The sequence below is a fragment of the Hippoglossus stenolepis genome, chromosome 19 (genome assembly GCF_022539355.2).
Source record: "Hippoglossus stenolepis isolate QCI-W04-F060 chromosome 19, HSTE1.2, whole genome shotgun sequence".
NCBI classification, from domain to species: domain Eukaryota; kingdom Metazoa; phylum Chordata; class Actinopteri; order Pleuronectiformes; family Pleuronectidae; genus Hippoglossus; species Hippoglossus stenolepis.
The window spans coordinates 12,962,887-12,985,597 of NC_061501.1; the positions used below are offsets into that span (position 1 = coordinate 12,962,887).

The 22,711-nt window shown below is 44.5% G+C and overlaps 1 protein-coding gene across 1 annotated transcript in view; it reads left to right on the forward strand.

Moving 5' to 3' along the window:
- Positions 1-21,958, forward strand: part of map3k22 (mitogen-activated protein kinase kinase kinase 22) — a 39,857-nt gene extending 17,899 nt beyond the window's left edge. The window contains exons 5-18 of the mRNA XM_035142396.2: positions 1,118-1,155; positions 4,442-4,541; positions 4,819-4,935; positions 5,309-5,423; positions 7,269-7,402; positions 8,256-8,329; positions 9,404-9,465; positions 12,024-12,095; positions 12,664-12,828; positions 14,542-14,690; positions 14,811-14,942; positions 15,955-16,084; positions 17,970-18,147; positions 18,798-21,958. Of these exons, the coding sequence (XP_034998287.2) occupies positions 1,118-1,155; positions 4,442-4,541; positions 4,819-4,935; positions 5,309-5,423; positions 7,269-7,402; positions 8,256-8,329; positions 9,404-9,465; positions 12,024-12,095; positions 12,664-12,828; positions 14,542-14,690; positions 14,811-14,942; positions 15,955-16,084; positions 17,970-18,147; positions 18,798-19,026 (1,695 nt within the window). The 3' untranslated portion in view covers positions 19,027-21,958. The remainder of the gene's footprint in view (positions 1-1,117; positions 1,156-4,441; positions 4,542-4,818; positions 4,936-5,308; positions 5,424-7,268; positions 7,403-8,255; positions 8,330-9,403; positions 9,466-12,023; positions 12,096-12,663; positions 12,829-14,541; positions 14,691-14,810; positions 14,943-15,954; positions 16,085-17,969; positions 18,148-18,797) is intronic.
- The last annotated feature ends 753 nt before the right edge of the window (positions 21,959-22,711 follow it).

Genomic DNA, 22,711 nt, shown 5'->3' on the forward strand with positions numbered 1-22,711 from the left:
CACGCAGTTTATAAACTAATATAACCTTTACTGTCAGTCTGAGTTTAAACCTAAAACCTCAGCCTTTCTTCCCTTTTAGATTTTTTTTTTCTGCCGGGCTGACAGTTTGCTGGATGTTAAAGTCAAGTGAAGGTTGTGCTGTAGTTTTGGAGAGACGGCAACTGACAGCAGCTTATTCTGGGACTAATTCAAACATGTTACAGGCACTGATGTGACAGTGACATGTTCACCATCATTCAGAATAATTGAATATGCTGAAAATATGCTGCAAGTTTGACTCAAAACAATAGAGTACTGACAGGTCCACAGTATTTTTATATTCTAAAGATTGATGCTTTAAAGTCAACTTTAAAACATTGGTATTAGGTTGTTTTTCGTATATTATTTGGAAAAATAGCATTTGCATTCATAAAATTGTAACTGGCAGAAATGTTTTATGTCCATTGCATCTTAAATGCCCACAGTGGAGCCGTGTAGAAACTGGTGAAAGTAATAAACAGGCACATTTTGGACGGCTTATCATTTTCCTTTGTGGTTTTTGTGCAGTAAAAACTGCAGGGCTCCCAGGATTTAATTCCTCTCAATCACCTTGTGCCTCTTTCTGAAGTCGTTTACTCGTCCGTTTGTTCCCTCTCTGTGGAATGATAATTGGCAAATCCTCTTAAAGCACCAATGTTTACGATGAGACGTAAACAAACAGCGAGGAGCAGAGAGCGTTTCCGCCGCTGTCCTCTGCGAGTTCGCTTCTTTTTTACCCAATATCCTGCACTGATATGATGTCAGTGCAGGTTTATCACCATGACCTCATGCAGACTTGCAGGCTCCTCCAGATTCCTGCTCCCTTGGGTAATGCCATTATAAATAGAAAACTTAGATTGTGTTATGCCATCCTCAGAGTCAAGTTGAAGGATAATGTGGCCTTTGTGTTGCAGACACAAATTGTGCAACAGCAAAACAACATGTACAGTGTTATTATGGGGCTTTTTTGTCACTACAGTTCCTTGTCTAGCTTATCGCTTGTATTTCTGTAGCAGCCCAAATCTCACATACAACCATGAATCACTTCTAACTTTCCACTTCCATAACTCCCCTCTGTTGTTATTTTTCCTCTCAACAGGATTTAAGAGTCAAGCTGGAGCATGAGAGAGAAAAACGGTATGTTGGAACCCCCTTATTGTTTTTTCTCCTCCTCTGTCCAAGCCTTTACTCCTCAGTTCGGATCCTTTTTGTTATGCTTTGCCATGCCTGGGATTTTGTGTCGAAGGGAAATCACAGTTACATGCCAGAGTAGTATAAAGAGAGAGGGAAAATTCCTGCTCTGACATTTAGCCGAGGCCTTGTGTTTGAGACTCGGACGGGCCGTTTGAGGGAGGAAGGGAGGGAGGAAGAGGGCCTGAGAGAGGGAGTGAGCTGAAAGACGAGAGGGAGTGCCAAGTGTTTCAGTTCAGTGTCCAGTCTTCCAGGCACACCCCAAATTAATTCTTCATCGTCTGTTTTCTTGTGCTTTCCCGCTGTCCTCCACATCCTTCACCCAGCAGCCATCTGTTCAGCTTTAGAGGCAGAGCATGGTTACGCTAACTCTGTCTGGAGACACTCTTACGAGCAGTGTCTCCACCAAGGTGCCTTACGGTTTGTTTACCACACTGGAGGACTTTGAAAGTGAAGCGCCCTGCATAAAAAAATCTTTTGAACAGGAGACGCTTTGTTTAGTGCTAAGATTAATTTTGTCTACATAAGGATTATAGCTCCATCTTTCCATGTATGGATGCCCGATGATGTTCTGGTGCCTGTCTGGGTTTAAGGTTTGCATCCTGGGAGAGTTCACGTGCAGACATCGTCCCCATGAAACCCCTCAGAAAGAATAAACTCCAAACAAATCCTTAGAGGGGAAGTGACGGAGTGTACTGTTACAGTGGAAAAACACCAGAGGGAGAGTGACCAGAAACTATAACAAATGATTTGATTCATCACGAGAGGAACGGGCATCGGTTCAGTGAGGCTGCGACGAGGAAACAACGGGCTAGCATGAGGGAGAAAGAGAAGGAAACGACATGCTCCTCCAGCAGAATGCAGCTTCACACTGGGCCTCGCCACTTTTTCATAGCCCCTAATTGGCTACTGCTGAGGAAGAGACAAGTTTTTCATGTTCCTGTCTCTCTGCATTTCTGCCTCCCTCTGTTTCTCTGTCTCAGTCTTCTTCTCTTTCTCACGCTCTCCCCGCACACGGCACTGCTCTCTTGGAACTGGCAGACAACAGCTCGCTCCGAAAGACGCCATTCATAAATAATATTTATACTTTTTTATTCAGTGTGAATTCCCGCTGTCTTTCTGCCTGCTCTTCTCTTCTCTTGTCATGTTGTTGGTTAGTTTGCTTGATGTCAGGCCTGTCTGAGCTCTGACCTCTGTCACTTTGATTTAGAAAAGTGTCACATGTAGTGGAAAACCATAAAGATGAATGACGCTTCTTCACATCCTCCCACTGTACAAAAATGAAGCCCGGATGTTGGGTGCTGCCATTTTGTGCTTTTAAGGTCGTTTGGATTTTGCAGAGTAGTGATCGTGGTGTCGATGTCCCACCAATGTTATACATTAAATAACTAAATCCAAATTTACTAGAAACACTTAAACGTACATCAGTGGGACAAGAACTACCAAAAATGACAGAAAACATGAGAACAATTTATTTAACGTGTACTTTGACTTTTTAGTTTTGCTCATGTCTCATCTGCTAACATGGAGGAGGTGGGGTTTGTAGAATATATGGCGACCGGACACCAGGGGGGTGCAAAATCATCACTTAGGGGCTGTCATGTCATCCATCTTTATTCACAGTATCATGTCCACTTCGTCCCAAGTGGCAGTGTGACTTGCGTGTTATATAGAAGCAGCGTCCGCAGCACTCGAGGCATTCGGAGTCCCTGAGTCAGGATAACAGTAATGTCTGTTCACAATGGAATCAAATTGGACGGCCTCTCTTTTCATTGGCAAGAGCTGAAGGTCTGGGGCAGGAAATACGAGCTGTGTCTCTCTCTTCCCCTGGCTCTGCCTCAGGGTCTCCTGCCAGAGAGTGAAGGAACGTAGCCAGACCTCTTTTTTTTTTTTCTGTGTGTATATAATTGTGATTGTGTTCACGAGAGAAAGAGAGCGTGTGCCGGGACGTGCAAGAGCATTTTACTCTGCAAATCTTCCTGTGACTGAGTGTGAGTCCAACTGCTTGCACGGAGGAAGGAAAGCCCTATCTTTTGGAGCAGCATCCTCATACCCCTCCTCCTCCACATCCCCCCCCCCAGCTCTTTATCAGACACATCATCGCCGAGTATAAACAGAGACGCAGAGCGTTTAGTTGTGCCGCTGCTCGCCTCTGATCTGCAGGCCTCCCTCTTCCCAGAATCCTCTCCTCAAATGAGGGAACCAATGAGCAGTCATTAAGATAGGCAGAGCTTTGGCCTCTGATGAGGAAATGATGGGATAAAAACAAGTCCTTTATCAGGATACTAAAAAGAGATGGTGGGCTGCAGATTCTTCAAAAGCTGAGAGGGAGGAGAAATAGATAGAAGAGAGAGGAGAAGAAATGTCAGGGAGAATCTCTCTCTTTGTCCGTTCCTTTATTTTCTCAGGCTGTCTCCTTTTATTTTCTCTCTCAGTCTGTAAATATCTCCGCGTCTCTGTATCTTTCACTCTGTCACTCTTTGAAAGAGGAGGGAAAGACACACATCCTGCTGCTTTTGCTGCCGCTCCAGATTTTTTCCCCTTTCCTCTCAGGAAGTTTCCCATCTGCCTTTGTGCCGGCTTAGTGGAGAGGCCCAGTGGTGTTGAAACAGTGTCCGATGCACACACTGATTGGGAAGCACACTCATGCATGTAGACTTTTACAAACACACATCCAAACCATATATACACACACTGCAAACACTCGCTGATAAGGTCAGACTCGCACAGACAGACCAAGTGTGTATACTCAGTCGTACACGTAGGCATACAGTTGATAAGACGTTTATATACATCACAGGGGTTTACTCTGCTGCGCTCTGTTTTCATCTCGTCTTGGTTGCTCGGCTCACTCCTCTCCTTGACCCACTTGACCCGTTCATTTTTACCCTCGTTACCATGGAAACACTGAAATAAAATGGGGATTTCTTAGATGGTCATTCAACTTAAACATATTTTAAAGAGACAATGGGCTGCAGAAAACCACAAAAGGTAAAAAAAAGAGGAAAAAATCGAGCATCTGTTTTTCTCTACTGCTCCATTTTACTTTGCACTGAGCTTGTTGATAAGATTATAAATAGTGAGTAAACTGTGAGGTTTTGGGGCGGCCAGCTGCTTATTTGGTCAAACTCACCTTGAGCTGAACCACTGAGTCTGTGTTTACGGAAGCTGCAGCTAAACGTGACCTTTCTACTGTCGACCTCTGACCCCGCTGCCCTTCTCTGCCCTGCAGCATCATCCCATTCCAGAGGCCGCTGAAGATCAAGGAGCTGATGCAGAAAGTGACCGAGGCCTTTGGCCAACAGATGGACATGTTCTTTATGGAAAAAGAGGTAAAACAATAATTGGTCGAGATCGTTGACTTCTGTTGTGAATCTGATTTGAATGGCACAAGTCGCTAATACTTTATCCAGGTTCCATTGCAACACATGTGTACATTGTTTAGCCTTTTCCCATCTGAATCACTGCAGCCAGATTAATGAGACTTTCGCATGACAACAACACCAACATCCACAGTACGTCATGCGTGCACTTATGCATTTGCATGCCTTCGTTACGGAACAATGGGGAAGGAAAGGTCATGTGCTGTATGTTTTCGTGTCCTTTCAGTTGCTGCTGCCCCTGAAGACCCAGGAAGACCTGGATCAGGCGGTGCTGACGTTGAGCTGCAGCTCAGGGATCAACGGGCTGCTCAGGATACTGCTCAAGACTCCGAAGAACAACCATGTGAGTCCCTGACGATGTGCACGGTTCTGAGTGAATCATTTACTGAGCAGCATTTGTACCGACACATACAATGTCTGTCCTGCTGGCGTGTTGAGATCCAGTCTCTGAGCTCTGTCATTGTGTGAATTGTTTCCATAACAACCATGAAAAGAAACAGCTGAAACTTACTCACTTGTCGACAGACTTTACTCAGCTGTATGAAGTAATTGTCTTTTTTTAAAACCCTGTAACCTCTGAGTTGGTCACATAGAGGAAACAAACTTCCTCCAGCGACAGCATGATGTAAATGGACAATGATGTAATGTTGTCCTTGCTTCCTTTTCTTATCCACTTCTCCACATTCTCCTACTTCCTATCTGGTTTTCCGCTCTAGTACCTACAGGTGAACAGCAGGGACAACCAGAGCGAGATGAGATCATCGCGGTCGCTGGGAGATTTGAAGGGCTCCCTGCTCAAGGGGTCGGAGAGGGTGCGCAAACACTCGACGGGTGAGCCGGCGCACAGAAACACACACAGAGATCCACTCTGATCAGAAGAGCTGTTTGACGTAATTTCTACAAAACCACATTTTCGTATCAAACGGGGTACAAGGAGAGAGAAGTGAGGCAGCAGAGTAAAATAGCAAAGCAGAATCCCGCTGATGTCAAGGTTCCTTGTTCTCCTGATTAAGCCTCAGGGGTGGCCTGTCGGTGTCAATTTACAACACAGAGTGAAGCCATTGTCATAGGAATGTTAATGGAAGGATGAGGGGCACGCTTCGTCCCAACAGAAAAATGCAAATTGGAGGTGAAAGTGACAACTTCATCAGACAGAGAGATGACGGGTCAAAGCAAGGACAAGTTTCTCCTCTCATACCAAGCAGCTCTCGGCCTGAATCATCATCACATCTTAATCCACCTCCATTAGTTTGAACTTTGATATTATTCTCATAGCTGTCCCTTCAGAATAAAGATGCAGCAGGCGACCAGTTATGCTTGGCGTAAAGATTGTAAACAGAGGAAATGGCTAGCTAGGAATAGTTCCAGAAAATGTCCGAAGCAACGGACTCAGACATTTCTCACATACAGATCATTTCTGGAGTTCATGTCCGAGAGCAGCATCACGTATCATGCATTTTTAAAATGGGATTTTAGAGTGGATTATAATACTAGTTCTTGTTCTTGTGAAGATATTTTTGTTTCCCCATGTTTCCATATGGTTAGTTGAGCTGTAGCCGTGCAGCTGCAGCCTCACGTTTAACCTCAGGATATGAGAGTGGTTTCAATCTTCTCATCTAGCTCGTGCAAGAAATCTGAAAATGTCACACTATTCCTTTAAGACAGATAAAGGTCCTTTTCTTGTCTTGTCACGCTTCACGGCCAGATAACAACGGCACTCTCCGGTTCTGTTGTCCCTCCTGGTTGTTTGGTAACCCAGCATGCAGGTTTATTTCGCTCTGTGTGATGCTCAGCTCTCCCGGATCGCCCAGGTCTGCATGTTTCTGCTCCCCCTTGTATCAGGTCTACCCAGAAAGGTCAATGTTTCAGTCGTACATCAACCTCACGACGCTCGCACAAACGACCCGCTTCTGCGTCGCAATTTGCATTTTCGCATTGGCAGCCGAAAACACTTTATGATCGCTGTCGGCGCCAATCTTTCTCACAAAGATCCATTAACATCAGTGCTGTCACCATCCCGGCTCGTATAAATTGTATAGAGTTACCCGCCCGCTGTCAGTTTCCCCCTCGCCAGCCTGCGAGTCGGGGAAGGAGGGAGTGTGGTGGCAGATGAAAGGTGACAGGAGAGCGGTCACAGTGGATGGTTGAGTGAAGATGTGATGTGCGCCCGGGTACCTCAATGACGTATAGCAGCGGGAGGGGAGGAGAGGAGAGGATGGAGGGAGGGAGGGAACCGGGCAGAAAAAAACTGAGTTTTGGCTTTTAGTCAAAATACTATTTACTCCGATATTTTGACTGATCCTACACGTCTCAGTGCCCTGTCCTCGTTGTATCCCTGCCAGTGCACTCGGTGACAGTCAGACTTTCAGCAGGTCTTCGTACTGTGTCAAGGACGAGCGCTCAGTCTCCGTTACAGCTCAGCCGGGGGAGCGTTTGTCACAGTAATTGAGGTTAAAGGTGGCGACAGTGTGGTTTAGTCAGTCATCTTTCGTACTGTAATCCTTGTACCCATGAATAACACTGTGGCGCCATTTTCTCTCCTCTTCCCCTTTGTTTTCATCTCGTCATCATCTCTTCATCCTCTTTCCATCATTTCTGCTTTTTGTTCTCCTCAAACTCGCTGCTTCCTGTTCCTCCTTTCCTCGTTTCTCTCTTTCAATTCTGTCACCTTCCCAGGCTCCCTCCACACAGGTCGGACGTCCCCGCCGCCGGGCAGCGTCCCAGAGGAGCAGCAGCAGATCGCCCGCCAGGGCTCTTACACCAGCATCCACAGTGAAGGGGAGTTCATCCCCGAGACCCTGGACCGGAATGTAAGAGCCTAAAAAAAGAAAAAGCCTCAATATTAAACCATGCTCTGGATAAACAGAGGGGGTTTAATATAAAATTTAATTTTCATGTAATCAATGGTCTTGTATACTGAACTTAAACTTATTAACAACCCACACTAGGGGTCTGTATAAATGTCAAGTTTTGATTTCTTTCCTCTGTTGGACTCATTTGAAGGAAAACCGCTCTGCTCTGCTCTGCAGTGACTTTGTTTGCATCTGACTTGTCCATTATTCTTTAACTGGGGCATCTCCAGAGAGCCGTGCTTGTCATGGCCACTCACCAAAGAGCAAAAACAGAGAATAGTCATTTATTTTCTGACCTTTTGGCCTGAGTGAGTCTCCTTTGTTTAACTGCATTGAGGCATTTTAAAGGAGAAGTTGTTTTCTATCATATGTTGATGTGTATTGCACATTGTATATAAAGATTGAGGCCATCCACAGATCCCTACTGCGCAGACTCCAAATGCACAAGATGGCGGTGTTAGTATCTGGCATATTTTAGCTTAATTTCTGGATATTGGGAGGAGGTGGAGATGCGTCGTCCATCTTTTATTACAATCTGTGTCATAGCACAACAAATGGGAAAATGTAATCCTCCAAAACGATGAATCTGAAGTTATTATCATTAGTGGTAGTAGTTCTATCAGTAGCTGCAGAAGTTGCTGCTCTGGAAAAATGTAATATGACATTGTCCATGACGTACAGGACTTACGTCCCTCCACTAACTTATATCACACTGTAGTACACACTACTCTACCTGCACTGCTTTATAATCTACCCCACATGATTGGATGCTCTCTGACACTTGAGCCCTGTGTGTTATTATATCTGTCAGATGCTGGATCCCTTTGGGAGCGCAGACAATTCACTGTCAAACAGCTGTCAATCAATAGACCAGGCACTGGACAGGTGAGTCACCATGCTCTCTCGCTGTGTGTGTGTGTGTGTGTGTGTGTGTGTGTGTGTGTGTGTGTGTGTGTGTGTGTGTGTGTGTGTGTGTGTGTGTGTGTGTGTGTGTGTGTGTGTGTGTGTGTGTGTGTGTGTGTGTGTGTGTGTTTAACCTTGTTTGTGTGGTTTTATATTTTTGAATTACACAATCTTACTGGCATTATTTGCAGTGATATTAGACTTGGCCTGGTGCCTGTTCACACTTGGAGCATGTGGTCAGTGTGTAGGTTACAAACACACTCACACTCACACACAGAAGCAACCCGAGGGTCTCAGTGGAGCTTGTAAATGGTGTTAAAGGCCAGCAGAGCTGCATGACCCTGCCTTGGCTGCCTTTGTGGAAAAGGAATCAGGTCACTTTGCTGTTGCCATAGCGACAAAACTCTTATCTGGACGCCTGGATTCCTCCGTTATCATGAGAAAGAGAGAGGGAGGGAGAGAGGGAGAGAAGCAGAGACTGAGTGGGAGATGTGAAAGAGAGAGCAGGAAGATGCTTGATGGAGGCAAAAAAATAAGTGGTGAAAGAGTGAGAGTGAAGTGGAAGAGTGAAAAGACGGAATATTTATCAAAAGGAAAAGAAAAGTGAGCGAGGTTGAGAGAGAGAGAGAGAGAGAGAGAGAGAGAGAGAAGGACGGAAGCAGCTCTACCTGCACGAGGCTTATCTGGGCTCCAGGCTGCAGAACAATGGCAGGAAACGAGTGCATGGAACTTTTCCCTGCGAGCGGGCATGCGTGCCCCTTATCCAGGGTCTCGTGGCCCCACGCCGCCCTGCGGTCCACAGAGACGTCACTCTCTGGTCGGGTCGTCGGGGCAGGGCTGACCACAGACGGCCAGGGTGAGTGGGAAGTTGCGTTTGGGGGGGGGGGTTGGATGTACATCGCCACATTCGGTCATTAAATTAAAGCTTCGCTGCAAGTTCAGCAATTCAGCACCACAAACCTCACTTTCACTTTCCCATTGTTGTTGCAACGAGTTTCTCAACTTTCAGCTTATCTTTATCTAATTCAATACCCCCCTGTTCTCTTGTCATTTCAGCCCTCCGTTCTCACAGAACAACCGTGACAATAATTACCTAAACCTCAACTACGAATACAAAGGTAAGAAAAGAGAAATTCACAGCACTTCTAAACATTTAATCCTCACTGTCGTGTGAGTTCTCATCTCCAACACTACAGGAAGATAAAGGGAGGTGTAAAGAACTTGTTCGTTTTCAGAAAGTTTTCAGTTCTTACTTTTTTTGTTCTGTGGTGATTAAAGCCGCGCAATCAGTTCCACAGAAACAGAAGGAAAGCTCTGTTCCTGTAGCTCCTGGTTACGTAAAATGTTTCTCCATTGACAGATTAGTAATGAGGAGGGAGAGGATATTTAACAGTTTTATCTTGTATAATATTTTAATATTTAAAGATAAAATATGTAACAACATGTAACATAATATAACATATGTACGGAATAATTATAAGTACAAACTGAGTTAAAATCTTTATATCTAATTTTTCACTCATTATCTCATAGTATCTCATAATTTTGATTTACCACAAGTACTATTGTATTCTATATCATGTATTTTCTTCTTTTCCTTTTTGGCAGTATTGGGCTTCGGCAAAAATCTAAAGTAAAGTACCAGGGTGATAGTAAACACTAGCACACTTACACATAATATGTTTTTGTGTCTTGGGGGGAGATTGCATTGTACAATTTGAAACACTAATTCACAGTAGGTACTTTTAAGCTTTTTTTTGTGTTTTCAGACTAAACACACATTAATTTCAACTACCCTAACGACGACAAAAACACAAGTTGTCAGTATTTTATTCTTGGTGTGTGATGTGTTGAATGATCATCAGACCTTCTGTTGGATAATAAGGAGAATATATAATTCAACAGTTAAAGTTATGATAATACAGCTCTTCATTAAAATGACTAAAAAACACTTCACCTATGTTATATCTTGTGTTTACTTGTGTACTTAAATTATTCAAAATGTTTCTAACAATGTTCAAATTCAGAGAAATTTTATTCAGGGTAACTGGGCTTTTATAAAACTTTAATACATTACCTCATCCGTGAACATGATTTGTGCCTGAGTTGCGCCGAGTAGATAATCAACAACAGCTCCGATGATCCCACGCTGCTTCACAACGTCATCTAACTAGGCTTTTTGTTCTTGTTTTGATTGAGAGACTCTTAGGGGCAAAGTTACACATTGTACTTTTAAAATAAGGATACTTAAATATGTGTAATGTTTTACTGGCGGTATTTTTTTTACATCTGATGAGGAAATAAGATGAGTGATAGTATCATAACTTTTGCTGCGTCATCTTTCCACTCATCCTCTTCTTTATCGACTTTCCCCATCTTCTTTTTCATCTTTTGTGTCTCCCACCCTTGCTCTCCTTCCTCTTCGTCTGGTTCCAGTCCCTTACACATTTCTGGTTGCCTCTCTTTTATCATGATCCTCCCCCCCCCTCCCCCCTCTCTCGCTCTCTCCATCCCCTCGTCTCTCGATGCCCCCTGCTAGTCTATTCCTCGTCCCTGGGGTCCCTGTTTGTCCCCTTTTCCTTCAGAACCCAGATCAAATAGAGCAGGATGGCAGTTAACGCCGCACTAATCCTGGTGAACAGTGGAGCTGCAGCAGCTCTCCCAATCTGCTCTTACTCTTCTTCCTCGTGCATCATCCCCACGCTGTAAATTAAAATATGGGAGTGCTACACCGACTGGGAGTATGGGAGCTTGGCGTAGCTGCAGCAGCGGTGCTTGAGGACTCACTTGAGCACGTATGCACGCACGTGCCTACACACACACACACACACACACTCTCCCCTCCCTGATATAGAGCTGTGTGGCCCTTCCTGCTGAGGGCTACAGTATTTGTTTACCATTCCCTATGAGTAGATTTTTCCTCTCCATCCCGCACTGCCAAACACAAAAAATAACTCCCGTCTCCATGGGATACGGCCACAAAAACAGCGCGAGGGGAGGCAGTCATCTCACAGAACAGCTGTTTTCAATTGCAAGTGGCTCCGATGCTCTCCATTCTGTGTGTGTGTGTGTGTGTGTGTGTGTGTGTGTGTGTGTGTGTGTGTGTGTGTGTGTGTGTGTGTGTGTGTGTGTGTGTGTGTGTGTGTGTGTGTGTGTGTGTGTGTGTGTGTGTGTGTGTGTGTGTGTGTGTGTGTGTGTGTGTGAGGGAGGGAGAGAGTGTCAGCCCTGGCCTACGTCAGCAGTGCTCCCCACCTGCCTTTACTTACTGCTCCGCTGGGTTGAGAGCTGAGGCTAAGCTCGTGCACATGAGCTGTTTTCAGTGTCTCTCTGGGCTGCAGCGAGGCGATACAACTGCTCTGTTCAGCGTGTGAAAAACCGTCTTCCCTCCCGCCGCCTCTGAACCCGACTTTGATTTGACATGCTGGGATGAGCCAAAGCAATGCCGTGTCTGCCACATGTGATAGGTTCATGAAAGAATTTACTTCTGTCACAGCACTCGTCAAAAAGTCGGTGCACGCGTCTCAATCCTGCATTATTGAGTCTGTGAAACAACACACACGGCTGTAAACTGAGAAGTACAGTGACTACAAACTGAGAAAACCCAGCTGTGATGTGAGCTGCTGAGTCTTCGCTCGCTTCCCTAACCAACTGCTCTGCCTCACTGCTCCCTCTCCAGGTCGCCACGGGAAAGGGGGGACTTTCCCTCGCCAGTTCCAGTTGCCAAATCGCAGCAAGGATTACGGAGACCGTAAGAAACAACAACAACACTACTGTTACACAGATTAAACAGATATGTTGCTATGGTTCAACACGGGGCAACACAGACACACACACACATCAGATTTTCTTAACCTCACATACATAATACAGGATTTTATTCTTCTCAGGGCCTCCTCTTCACATTCTACTTCCAGATTATTTTTTGATATCGTTGACCTCTTTGACTTTTTCTTTCGTGCCCTGTGTAGATGTGGTGCACAAAGTGCTGGCTTGCTGTTCCAGGCAGCTGCTAGTAATTGCTTACTCAGAGGCTAACCTTGGCTAGCAATGATTTACGTTTCCCTGTGGTGAACCCAAACTTGTATAAAAACACAGCGCCCTGCTTCCTGTCTGAGGGGAAGTGGGACGGAGTGGCGAGAGGCACTCTTGCTCTAGCTGGCCCCGAGTCTTGGCCGAGAGCTCAGTCAATGCACAGCACCTGTAGAGCGACTGTGAGAAAACTGTAAAAACAAATCACAGAAACAACAAAAGATGCAGTGGCCAGTGCTTGTAAAGTCATTAATGTGTCTCCTCTTTTTGTACGTGTGTGTTTTCAGGTCGCAGGACGCTTCCCCGGAGCTTCATGCCACAGGAGAACCTGTTTCAGCTGGTTCCCTCCAGTCGCACACGCAGTTATAACGGAGACAGTACGCTGCAGTACAGCGACCTGCGCTCGCTGGGCCGCAGCTCTGACAAGAGCTGCCAGATTGGTGCGGCCAAGTGTGAGTAGAGTAATCCTTTGAAATACAGGGACGGGAAGGAGAATTTAAGAGAAGGAGCGGGAAGGAGAAATTAAAACACACAAACACTTTCGAATAAACTGCGTCTCTGGGCCTTTTGTTGCGGAGCGTTGTTGTGTTTGTCTGGTTCCTGTGGATAATCAGACGCATTTAACCCAGAGAGGAACAGTTCAGAGGTGTTTAGAGTTTCTACTTCAGTGCACTCATGATTTATGTGTATTTACAACCATATTCCAACTGTATTCTTTTTGCATGTATTAGTATGTTTTTATGAACATGTGCAGCGTTTCGTAACACATTCCCCCCCTGGAAGTAATAAATCTATCAAAACGTGTCAGGGGCTGAAAGCTGGTCTAGAATAGTTGAGTAAAATCATCAGATATGTAATCTCAGTCAGAATCGTGGGACGAACCTGGGTGACAACAATAGTTATGAGATTATTCCTTTGTTTTTTTAAAGCTATATTTGAGGTATTTTACCTTTAATGACAGGACAGTAAGAGTGAAATGGGGAGAAAAGGCTGGGAAGACATGAAGCAAAGGGCAGAGTCAGAGTCGAACCTGCGGCTGCTGCAGGAGGGTTCAATCCTCAGTGTGCAGTGCGTCTATCAGGGATTACATCATTTCTAATTAAGACTAATTTGTATTTCATTTTAAACTGCATTTTTAGTAGGCGTTGTTTTGTATGACTCTTCGTTTCTGGAGGAGATAAAACACTTAAGAATTTGGCTTCTTTTGTTAATTAAGAAGTATTTTTTAGAAAATGTGGTTTTATCTCTCAAAGTAAAAAAGTGTTGACACTATTAAAAGTTTAATGATTAGTTGAAAAGCATCCAGGGACATAAAGAATAAAAGAAGTTGAGGAAAGTAGATGCACGACAAAATACAAAACCACTCAGACAGGGAATAAGGAAAATTGACAGTGAAAAAGTGTGGTGAGAGTGTGGTGAGAGGGGTGTTGTTATTTGAACAAGTCAAACATTGAAATGTCTGGAGTTGTTAATGTTTTATGTCAGAATGGGTCAAACCAAAACAAGGATTTCCAGTAAATACTCTGTCAAACATGTTTTAGTGGTTTATTAGACATAGTAGACATAAGAGGGAGCAGAAATAATGCTCATCAGTACTGTACGTCGTACCAGACAGAATGAGCTGTGTCACACACGCACTCTTCACATCTGTGCTCCTTCAACGTACGGCTGCCGTTTGCCCAGAAACTGTCTCTGTCATGAAAAGAAAGTTCAGCTCCGCAGTCTGTGGTCGACGTGTCAGTTCAGTGTCCTTCTCACCCACACACGATCGAAACCGTCTAACCCGGCGGCCACAAAGAAGCCTGTTAAAACCAGGACAAAGTCTCAGAGTCTGGGCCTGTGAAGATGAGAGTTGCTGAGATGATCTTTTCTGGGGTTTGACATCTTTTCCCCAGGCTGAACGTGGTTTGACTCATATATCTGGGGTTTCCCACTCTGAGAGAGGGTCTGCGGTGGGAATTATTTAACGCCCCTGCACAGATTTGACGTCTGGACCCGGTGAAGTGACTGTGCGAATTACAATCGGGGTCTTGTGGTGGATTTGGACGCATGCTTTAGAGTTTGCTCAAATCAGTATATCACAGTGGATCTGGCTGCCCTGTGGGAGATTAGCAAGAAAAAGAATTACTGGTGGATTTTCATCATGTGGTGTTTTGTGTCTGCAGCACCGCGGGCGCCAGTCAACTGGCGACAAGGAAAGCTGCTGGGTCGCGGGGCGTTCGGGGAGGTCTACCTCTGCTATGACGCCGACGCGGGACACGAGCTCGCCGCCAAGCAGGTGCCGTTTGATCCGGACTGTCAGGAAACCAGCAAGGTGAGAGAGAACCGCTCACATCTGGAAGAAGTGACACTCTGCTTGTATTTTAGGACATAAGACGGGGTTCAGATTAAAGTTGAATTCAAATTTTGTTCTTGTGTCTCTTCTTCTCTGCAGGAGGTGAATGCTCTGGAGTGTGAGATTCAGCTGCTGAAGAATCTGCGCCATGAGCGGATTGTTCAGTACTACGGTTGTCTTCGGGACCTGGAGCAGAGAAAACTCACCATATTTGTCGAGTTTATGCCTGGGGTGCGTATTCTGCGATTAAATATATTAAAGTCACATTGTCGTGCGGAAAGTTTGACTGAGCTGCAGTAAAGTATAAAAGTCGGCGAATGTCACATATTTTTTTGTAGCCGTTTGGCTGTGGAGATAGGTGCACAGACATTTTAAGACAAACATCAAATCAAACCCATACCGGCCACATCTGCTCAAAACCAATTCTGAAATGTCACCAGCTGTCAACAAACACCTCAGTGGTTGATGTCAGCAGAACTGCTCAGTTTATGAGATCATTTTCTCGCTAAATGAGCGACTTAATGAGCTGCTGTCGCCTGTGGACCCGCAGCCTGTTTTTAATATTTACTAGGGTGTATTTTTTTTTTTTTCTGAGTGGCATTGAGTGTCTTAGTCACACATTGTCTGGAAATTGGAAATGTTTATGTTTTCACTCGAGTCCTGGCAGGAGCGAGAGGGGAGGTGACAAAGCCAAGAGTTTGTGTGTGCGAGCGCTGCTGCACCGCTGTGGCCGGCCGATAACACTTTAGAGGCCTGAGGGAGAGGGGGGGGGGGCAAGCAGAGATGTTGAGGTGTCTTGTTGACAGCTGAAACTGAAGAGGGAGCTTTTTAAATTTTTTTCCTTCGCTGCTCAAGTCCAAAAGTGCGTCACAGGTGTTAGCAGATCAGGTCGTTTTCCTCGCGAGGAAATGAAAACAGGAAATGAAAGGAAATGCAGGACGTCGAAGGTGTTTGGACTCAGAATCGAGCAAGTTTCTTTCAGCGCGTTGTGTGTTTATATTCTCGGTGTTTGTACTTAAAACTTGGCTCAGAGGCGTCTTTTCCCCAATGAAACAAAATAAATCAGCCTCAGCTGGAACAACAACATTTTCCTTAGAATCACACCAGAACCGTTTCTCTTCCATCGCTCACAGAGCTCAAAAACACACTGACAATAGAGTAAAGATAATAAAAGCTTTTCTTAACCTTCCTGAGTTCTACTCAGTCTCTCACTGACTTTCTGTTTCTCTCTCTGTCTCCTCAGGGCTCAATAAAGGACCAACTTAAAGCCTATGGGGCACTGACGGAGAAGGTGACGAGGAGATACACCAGACAGATCCTCCAAGGAGTCTCCTACCTGCACAGCAACATGATTGTACACAGAGACATTAAAGGTGAGTGAAACGGTCACAACTAGAAGGACACTCGGTAGAGAACACCCCCACCAAGGCCCTTTTGAAACCACATTTAAATTGACCGGATCCGCCTGATTCTTTCTTTTCATCAAGATCCATGAATTATTCTCTGAGGAATCAATCTCATAATGTTAAAGAGAGTGGAAAAAATATTCCTGGATCTGCCCCCTGATCCAGATCCACACTAAAATGTAATGGGTTCTTCCCTGACCCATACCGCATCCCTCCACCATTAGAAGACCTGGTATTAATATCCATCCTAAGTGATCCGATCACAAGTGGTCGGCGTTAAGTTCTGGACTGAACGCACCCAGCTCCGTCCTGAGACTGGATCACTCAGACCACATTAGGAGGTGGTCTGGGGCGCATGGGGCCACAGTATGAGTAGTTCTGCAGCTCTGTCCTGACTCCACTCTCTTTCTCTCTATCCCTCGCTGACGCCGACACAAATGTTATCATCAACGTCTTCATTTAGTGTTCGTGAACACAAATGACGCACATGATTTGCATATAGAGCAGGGAAGTGAGATGTGCTCACAGGAGACACATTCAGGACCCATTTTAATGGCAGGAGTAGCAGACGGACTTGACGCTGTCCACATGGGAACAGATCTCTCAGGACGCATGTTAATAACGGGGCCTTCGTCTGATTTGTAACCAGCACACACCCACACAACAGGAAATGAGATGTCTCGATGCTTCATATTGCAATGACCAGTTCTGAGAAAACTACAGGTTCATTCATTTAACTCTCCGTGACATTTCCTCATTTGGGTTTTCATCATCTACAGTCTGTCTGGAAAAAGAAAAGTGCTATTTTGAACTCCCCTTTGAGATATTTTAGGCTTCGTGCTGGTGAAATCAGCCGGTCTAAAAATGTTCATCAGCGGATGGAAAGGCTTTAGTCTGGGAGTCACCGCTTCATTCAGCCACGGCCGACAGGAGGGAAATATACTGACTGGTGGGGAAAAAGTGCAGCAGGTCTCACGGGACAGAGCTGGCCTCTATGGGCTTATACAGGACGTGGGTGGGATCATCTTTCTCTTACAAATGCTCTTCGTGTGTAATACATGTTGCGTGCTCATCTCACCTCACAAGAGCTGCTCTGTATGGAGTAAAAGAACTGTCAGCACATGTGGTTAGAGAGCTTGGCATCGCAGCCACGACGTGAGACTGTAAAGTGTCTGTGAATGTAACGATCCCGAGAGCCATGGTTCACATGATTTATTAGAAAGTCTCCCATTCTCACAACAAATGTACAGGCAGTGGAAACATGTGATTGAAGAAGTGAAGAGTGGAGGGCTGCAGCTTTTCTTTTTCATCTCGATCTCCTCTCTTCACCCCTCTGTCCTGCACGGGGTGTAGAGTGAGCGGTGGACATTAGTCACTGATCAAACAGCGTCTGCAGGAAATGGGAAAGACGCAGCTCCGTGTTGGAAAACTACTGAGGAGGGAGGCAGGAGAAAGTTTGGGCTTTGATCAGTGCAGAGCAAACAGTTTATTCAGCGTTTTTTATTTACCACTTGGTGTAAATCAGAGGGGAAAGTGAAAGAAAGATAAACTTCAGTGTTTGCAGAGTTGAGTCAGTGGAGTGCTTACATGAAGTTTGCTAAAAGGTGTAATTTAGCATTTTAAAAATTAGTCTCCCAGAGTTCCGTCAGCCCACACTCAGTCCAACCATAGGAAAAGTTAACTTTCCTCCGTCTGTCAGATAAAGTGCTGGCACGGGCACTTTGTAACCACACCGTAATGGCCAGCTACATTTATAGAACCTCCGAACTGTCAGGGTAACCCTTAAAGGATATTGACGGCACTCGGGAGGCTCTTCAATAACTCTGAGCGGAACTTTGTGTCGTACCACCAGGTGCTAACATCCTGAGAGACTCCTCGGGGAACGTGAAGCTGGGAGACTTTGGAGCCAGCAAACGCATCCAGACCATCTGCATGTCTGGTACAGGGATCAAGTCCGTCACTGGCACCCCCTACTGGATGAGCCCGGAAGTTATCAACGGGGAGGGGTACGGCCGGAAAGCTGATGTATGGTAAGGAATGGAACTGTGACGAGGCCCGAAGGGGACGTTAGACTGTTGAGGCTCAAACATACACAGTAAAAGTATTTCTGCAGTTGGGTGGCAAAGCAATAAACTCAGTGGGAACAGTGGTGGAGGTTTTTATGTGAGCAAATAACTTTAAACATGTCAATACAGGGCAGAGGTGAATAAATCAACATGAACAACAGTAAAATAAAGTGTAAATGCAAAACAAATTGAATATAATATAATTTTTAGTGCATTTCAGCTGTTAAAGATGTGTGGATTGTTGGCACATTATTGGAATGCTACATCTATAAAGGGACACATGAATATGAATATGTAATATATGTATTTATAAAGATTAGATTCTTTGTCGCAGTTTTTACAAAGAATGTCACAGATCTTGTGCATGTAGCAGAAAAGCTCTTTCTTTTTTTATTGCATTTTTTTTTTTTTTTATCAAATTGTTATTAAACTGAGATTTGGATTAACAGTAAAATCGACTAAAACCCTAACCCCAGTCCGTACCATGACTATCTCATTATATAAATAGATATATACAATTATACTTCATTTTAACTAATATTTGATGCCAGCTTGATTATATAAGATGTTCTGACATTTAACCGACTCTGCTGGATGTTTCTTTTTGTCCGTAGGAGTGTTGCCTGCACGGTTGTGGAAATGCTGACCCAGAAACCTCCTTGGGCCGAGTATGAGGCCATGGCGGCCATTTTTAAGATCGCCACCCAGCCTACGAAGCCCATCCTTCCCGATAGCGTGTCGGACGCTTGCAGGGACTACCTGCGGCAGGTGTTTGTGGAGGAGAAGTGGCGGCCCACTGCGGATGTCCTCCTCAGCCACCCGTTTGTCCAGGGCTGCTTCTGAGGCCTGCGGACCCCAATCCCCTCCCCTGCCTGCGAGGCCTCCGCGGCCCCAATGCCTCCCCTCCTCTCCGGCCCGGCCCGCCCCGTCCCCAGGGCGCCCCCTCCCACCCTGTCACCAGGCTCCAGGGCTCAGCACCACTCCAACTTCCTGCCCTGTAGTCCATCACCAGTGTCTGCCTTGTCGGGACCCCTGCATTTTTCACCAACTAGCTGAACCCCGGATTATTCACCGAGAGGCCAGGTTGACTGCTGTCAGACCTGCAGAGTCCTCCGAGGCATCGCAGCGAGTTCCCTCAGGACGGGACTGACGAGAAAGCACTTAGCAGTCTCACGAGCTGCAGAGACTGCTGTCCTTTATCAAGAGCAGGAAAAGTGACCTGAGTTAGAGAGAGAAGCGATGTCTCACATTTTCTGGGTCTTCACACTCTACTGCTGCAGAACAGTGTCTTGGATCGGCCAGGAACTACGTAACCGTGACTTACTGGTGACACTGATCACATCTGATAGTACTGTAAGTTACTCACCAGTCTTAAGTTAGCTGTGAGTGAAACCAGGATGGTAAAAATATTTTTATATGACACATACAAAGTCATCCTAGCAGAAGAGTTTTCTATTCTATGTGGGTGGTCGCCTAAAAACAAATATCAACTTATTTTTCGTCAACGCCTTACAATAAGAGTTTGTAAGTAAGAATGTCTTTTTTTAACATCTTAGAGGTTCACATCACCCTATTTTCATAGCACTCACAGCCCCACGTAGAAGGACAGTCAACGTTGCACTTTTGATATCATGCATTCAGACGTTTCCAACATGCAAGATAATCAACCGAGGAGATATTTTTCTATTTCATGCATTTTCATATGACTTAATAAAAAGAAAGTTGCGTAGTTTGTTCTGATGTAAAGAAAGAAAAGAAGAAAGAACCAAACGTTTGCATTAGTGTGCAATGTCTGCTAAGCAATACCAACACTCTGTGACATCCATTCCGGCGTCCCGTGCAGCGAGCCTTGTTCCATTCAGACGTGGCCAAAGAAATGTTGCAGAGACAGAAGCTTTCCGTGAGTTCGTGTACAGTGTTAGTCACGACGGATCCTTCTGTCACCTCAGAGCCCTATAGCCTTTTCTACGTTATGGCAGCTTTGTGCAAAGTAGACTGCACGGACCAAAATCAGACGCATCGACATCACATTGTGTTTCTACAAAGAAGAAAGATCATGAATTCTGCATGAAGGAAGCTTCTCATTTACAGTTTTCTTCTTTTTTTTTTATTGTCGTAGTGTCGATATGAATCCAGTCACCTCCATGCCTTTACTTTGCTCGTCACGTTATCTGAATGATGACAGCACACCTCGCTTAAGACCTGGTAATGACGTCCGTCCTGACAGATCCGGTCACAAGACGACGAAGTTCTTCTGTTCACATGTGGTATTCAAATGTGTCCTGCATGTGCCTCCTGTGATCGGACTCTCTGCTCTATATGCAAATAATCACATACTTCCTTTCTGTTCGTGAAGACCGAATGATGTGGTTTTTACCCAGTTTGAGTTCACAGACGCGTCCGATGACAATGTCTGTGTGTTTGTGTCTGTGCTGGTGTGAGCGAGAGCAGAGAGCGAAAGGGAGAAAGCGGAGTCAGGAGGGGCGGAGTGAATCAAAGAGCTGCGCACAGATCTACTATGAAGAAAGAGTTCAACTATTTGAAAACAGTATTGATTATTACGTGGTGGTCAGTGTTAAATCGTACGGACACTGAGAAGTGTTCGATTACCTTCACCAAAGAGGTTATGTTCTCATCAGCATTTGTTCTGTTGTTTAGCAGCATTACACAAAAGCTACTGGATGGATTACCAAAAAACCTGGTGGATAATGGTGGTACAGATCACCTTTTAATTTTGGTGTAGATCCAGGAGTTGTTTTGGCACTTTGTATGACAATGCAGGATTTTTTTATTTTTTACATGTTCACCAATTTCCCAGGAAACATTTAGGCGACTGATATCTATGAGTGTGTGAAAGGTGGTGCAGCTTGATTGAATTTGAGGGAACTGTTGGGCCATGGTGAAGATGTGTGATGTTATGAGGGCTATTCTAGTTCATTGTGAAACTGGGACGGGTCAGAGGACGTCAGCGGAGTAGGCACCGGCTGCACTTCATCCGGGCCCAGGACACATTTGTGTTCACACAGCAAAAAGACCACATGCATCCCAGAACACCTCCGTATGTGGTCAGAGTGATCGGCTCTCAGGCCGCAGTGAGGATGGATCAGGATGGATGTTAATACCAGGTCTGACGGTGTCTTGCCATCTGAGCTGAAGCATTATGTAAGTGGAGATGGAAAGACGGGGGCTAAATGCTGTATTCTTTAAAGTGGAGATGAGATGAAACTACCTGGGGGAAGGGGGGGGAGGGGCTGATGTTGGACTTTAGTGACTTGCTGTAATAACAGTGGCACTTAAAAAAAGAATGATCAAATCTTTTTTTTTTCTTTGCCTTTGCCAGTGCCTTATCTGAATCTGCTTGTAAACACAAATGTTCACTGCCAAAGCGGGAAGCTTCTTAATAAGACGAGCAGTCGTTCAGTAGAGAGAGCACACACAGGACTTGCTGAAGTTCTTTTATACAGAGAGAAAAAAAAAAAAAAAAAAGATTATACCTGTAAATACATATTGTTTCGCACTTTTGTATGAAATTTTCTTTTACATTATATACAAATCTATTTGATGAAATAGCTACGTTATACAGTAGATTGTACTGTGATTTAGACAGGAGGATGTATGGTTGTCTCTTTGAGAGCTGGTCGGCAGTATGACGAGGCTGGGAGGCTTTTGATTGGGACAGTCTGTTTTGTCTTAATGACAAAGCCTTGAAACATGAAATGTATCATGTCATTGATCTTTTGTACATTTAACTTAATAAATCAAAGGTCTAAGACTATTTCCTGTGTGAGTTTATTTTGTTGTCTTGTGATAAAATGTCACTCCATCATGTTTTTGAAAAGTGAATTCAAGTGAATTCATGTTCATCATTCACCGTTTATCATTATTACCTCCACCCATCAGGTTATGTTTTCACGTCTGTCCGTTTGTTTGTGTGTTTGTCTGCAGGATTACGCAAACAATTAGCCAACGGAATCTGTAACATTGCAAGTTTGGTACTGATCTAATACTACTAATAAAATAGGTAAAATTTTTAAAAAAGAAACAAAATGTAGGCCATTAAAACTCTTAAGACTTAGAAATCAGAGCTCACATTGATATACTTTGTTTTTATTCTATATGGAAACCAAATAATTGATCGGACAGGGAGCCCAACAGAATCAATGGCCACATGTGGCTGCAGAGGGCGCTGTTGCGTAGTAAAAGTTACATAGTGTTGCTTTAATGCTAGATTTCTTCATATTTCTCCTCACAAAAGAAAATTAAATACTTTTAAGTTTTACTTAAATCAGCTCAAACTAAACTAAATAATATAACACTTTGTCCTCTCTTTGGGTTTCAATACAGATTCATTAATTTGCTGTAGACTTACGTAATTAAGAGCATAAAATTTTTCTATTGGTTTTTGAATTTATGGCTCTGGTCATTATTGGTCAGCGACTAATAAAAGAAAGAAAACTTAAAAGACAGTAAGAAAGAAAGAAAGAACTGAATGAGATGTATCCAAAATAGTGTTTATTCTATATTACCC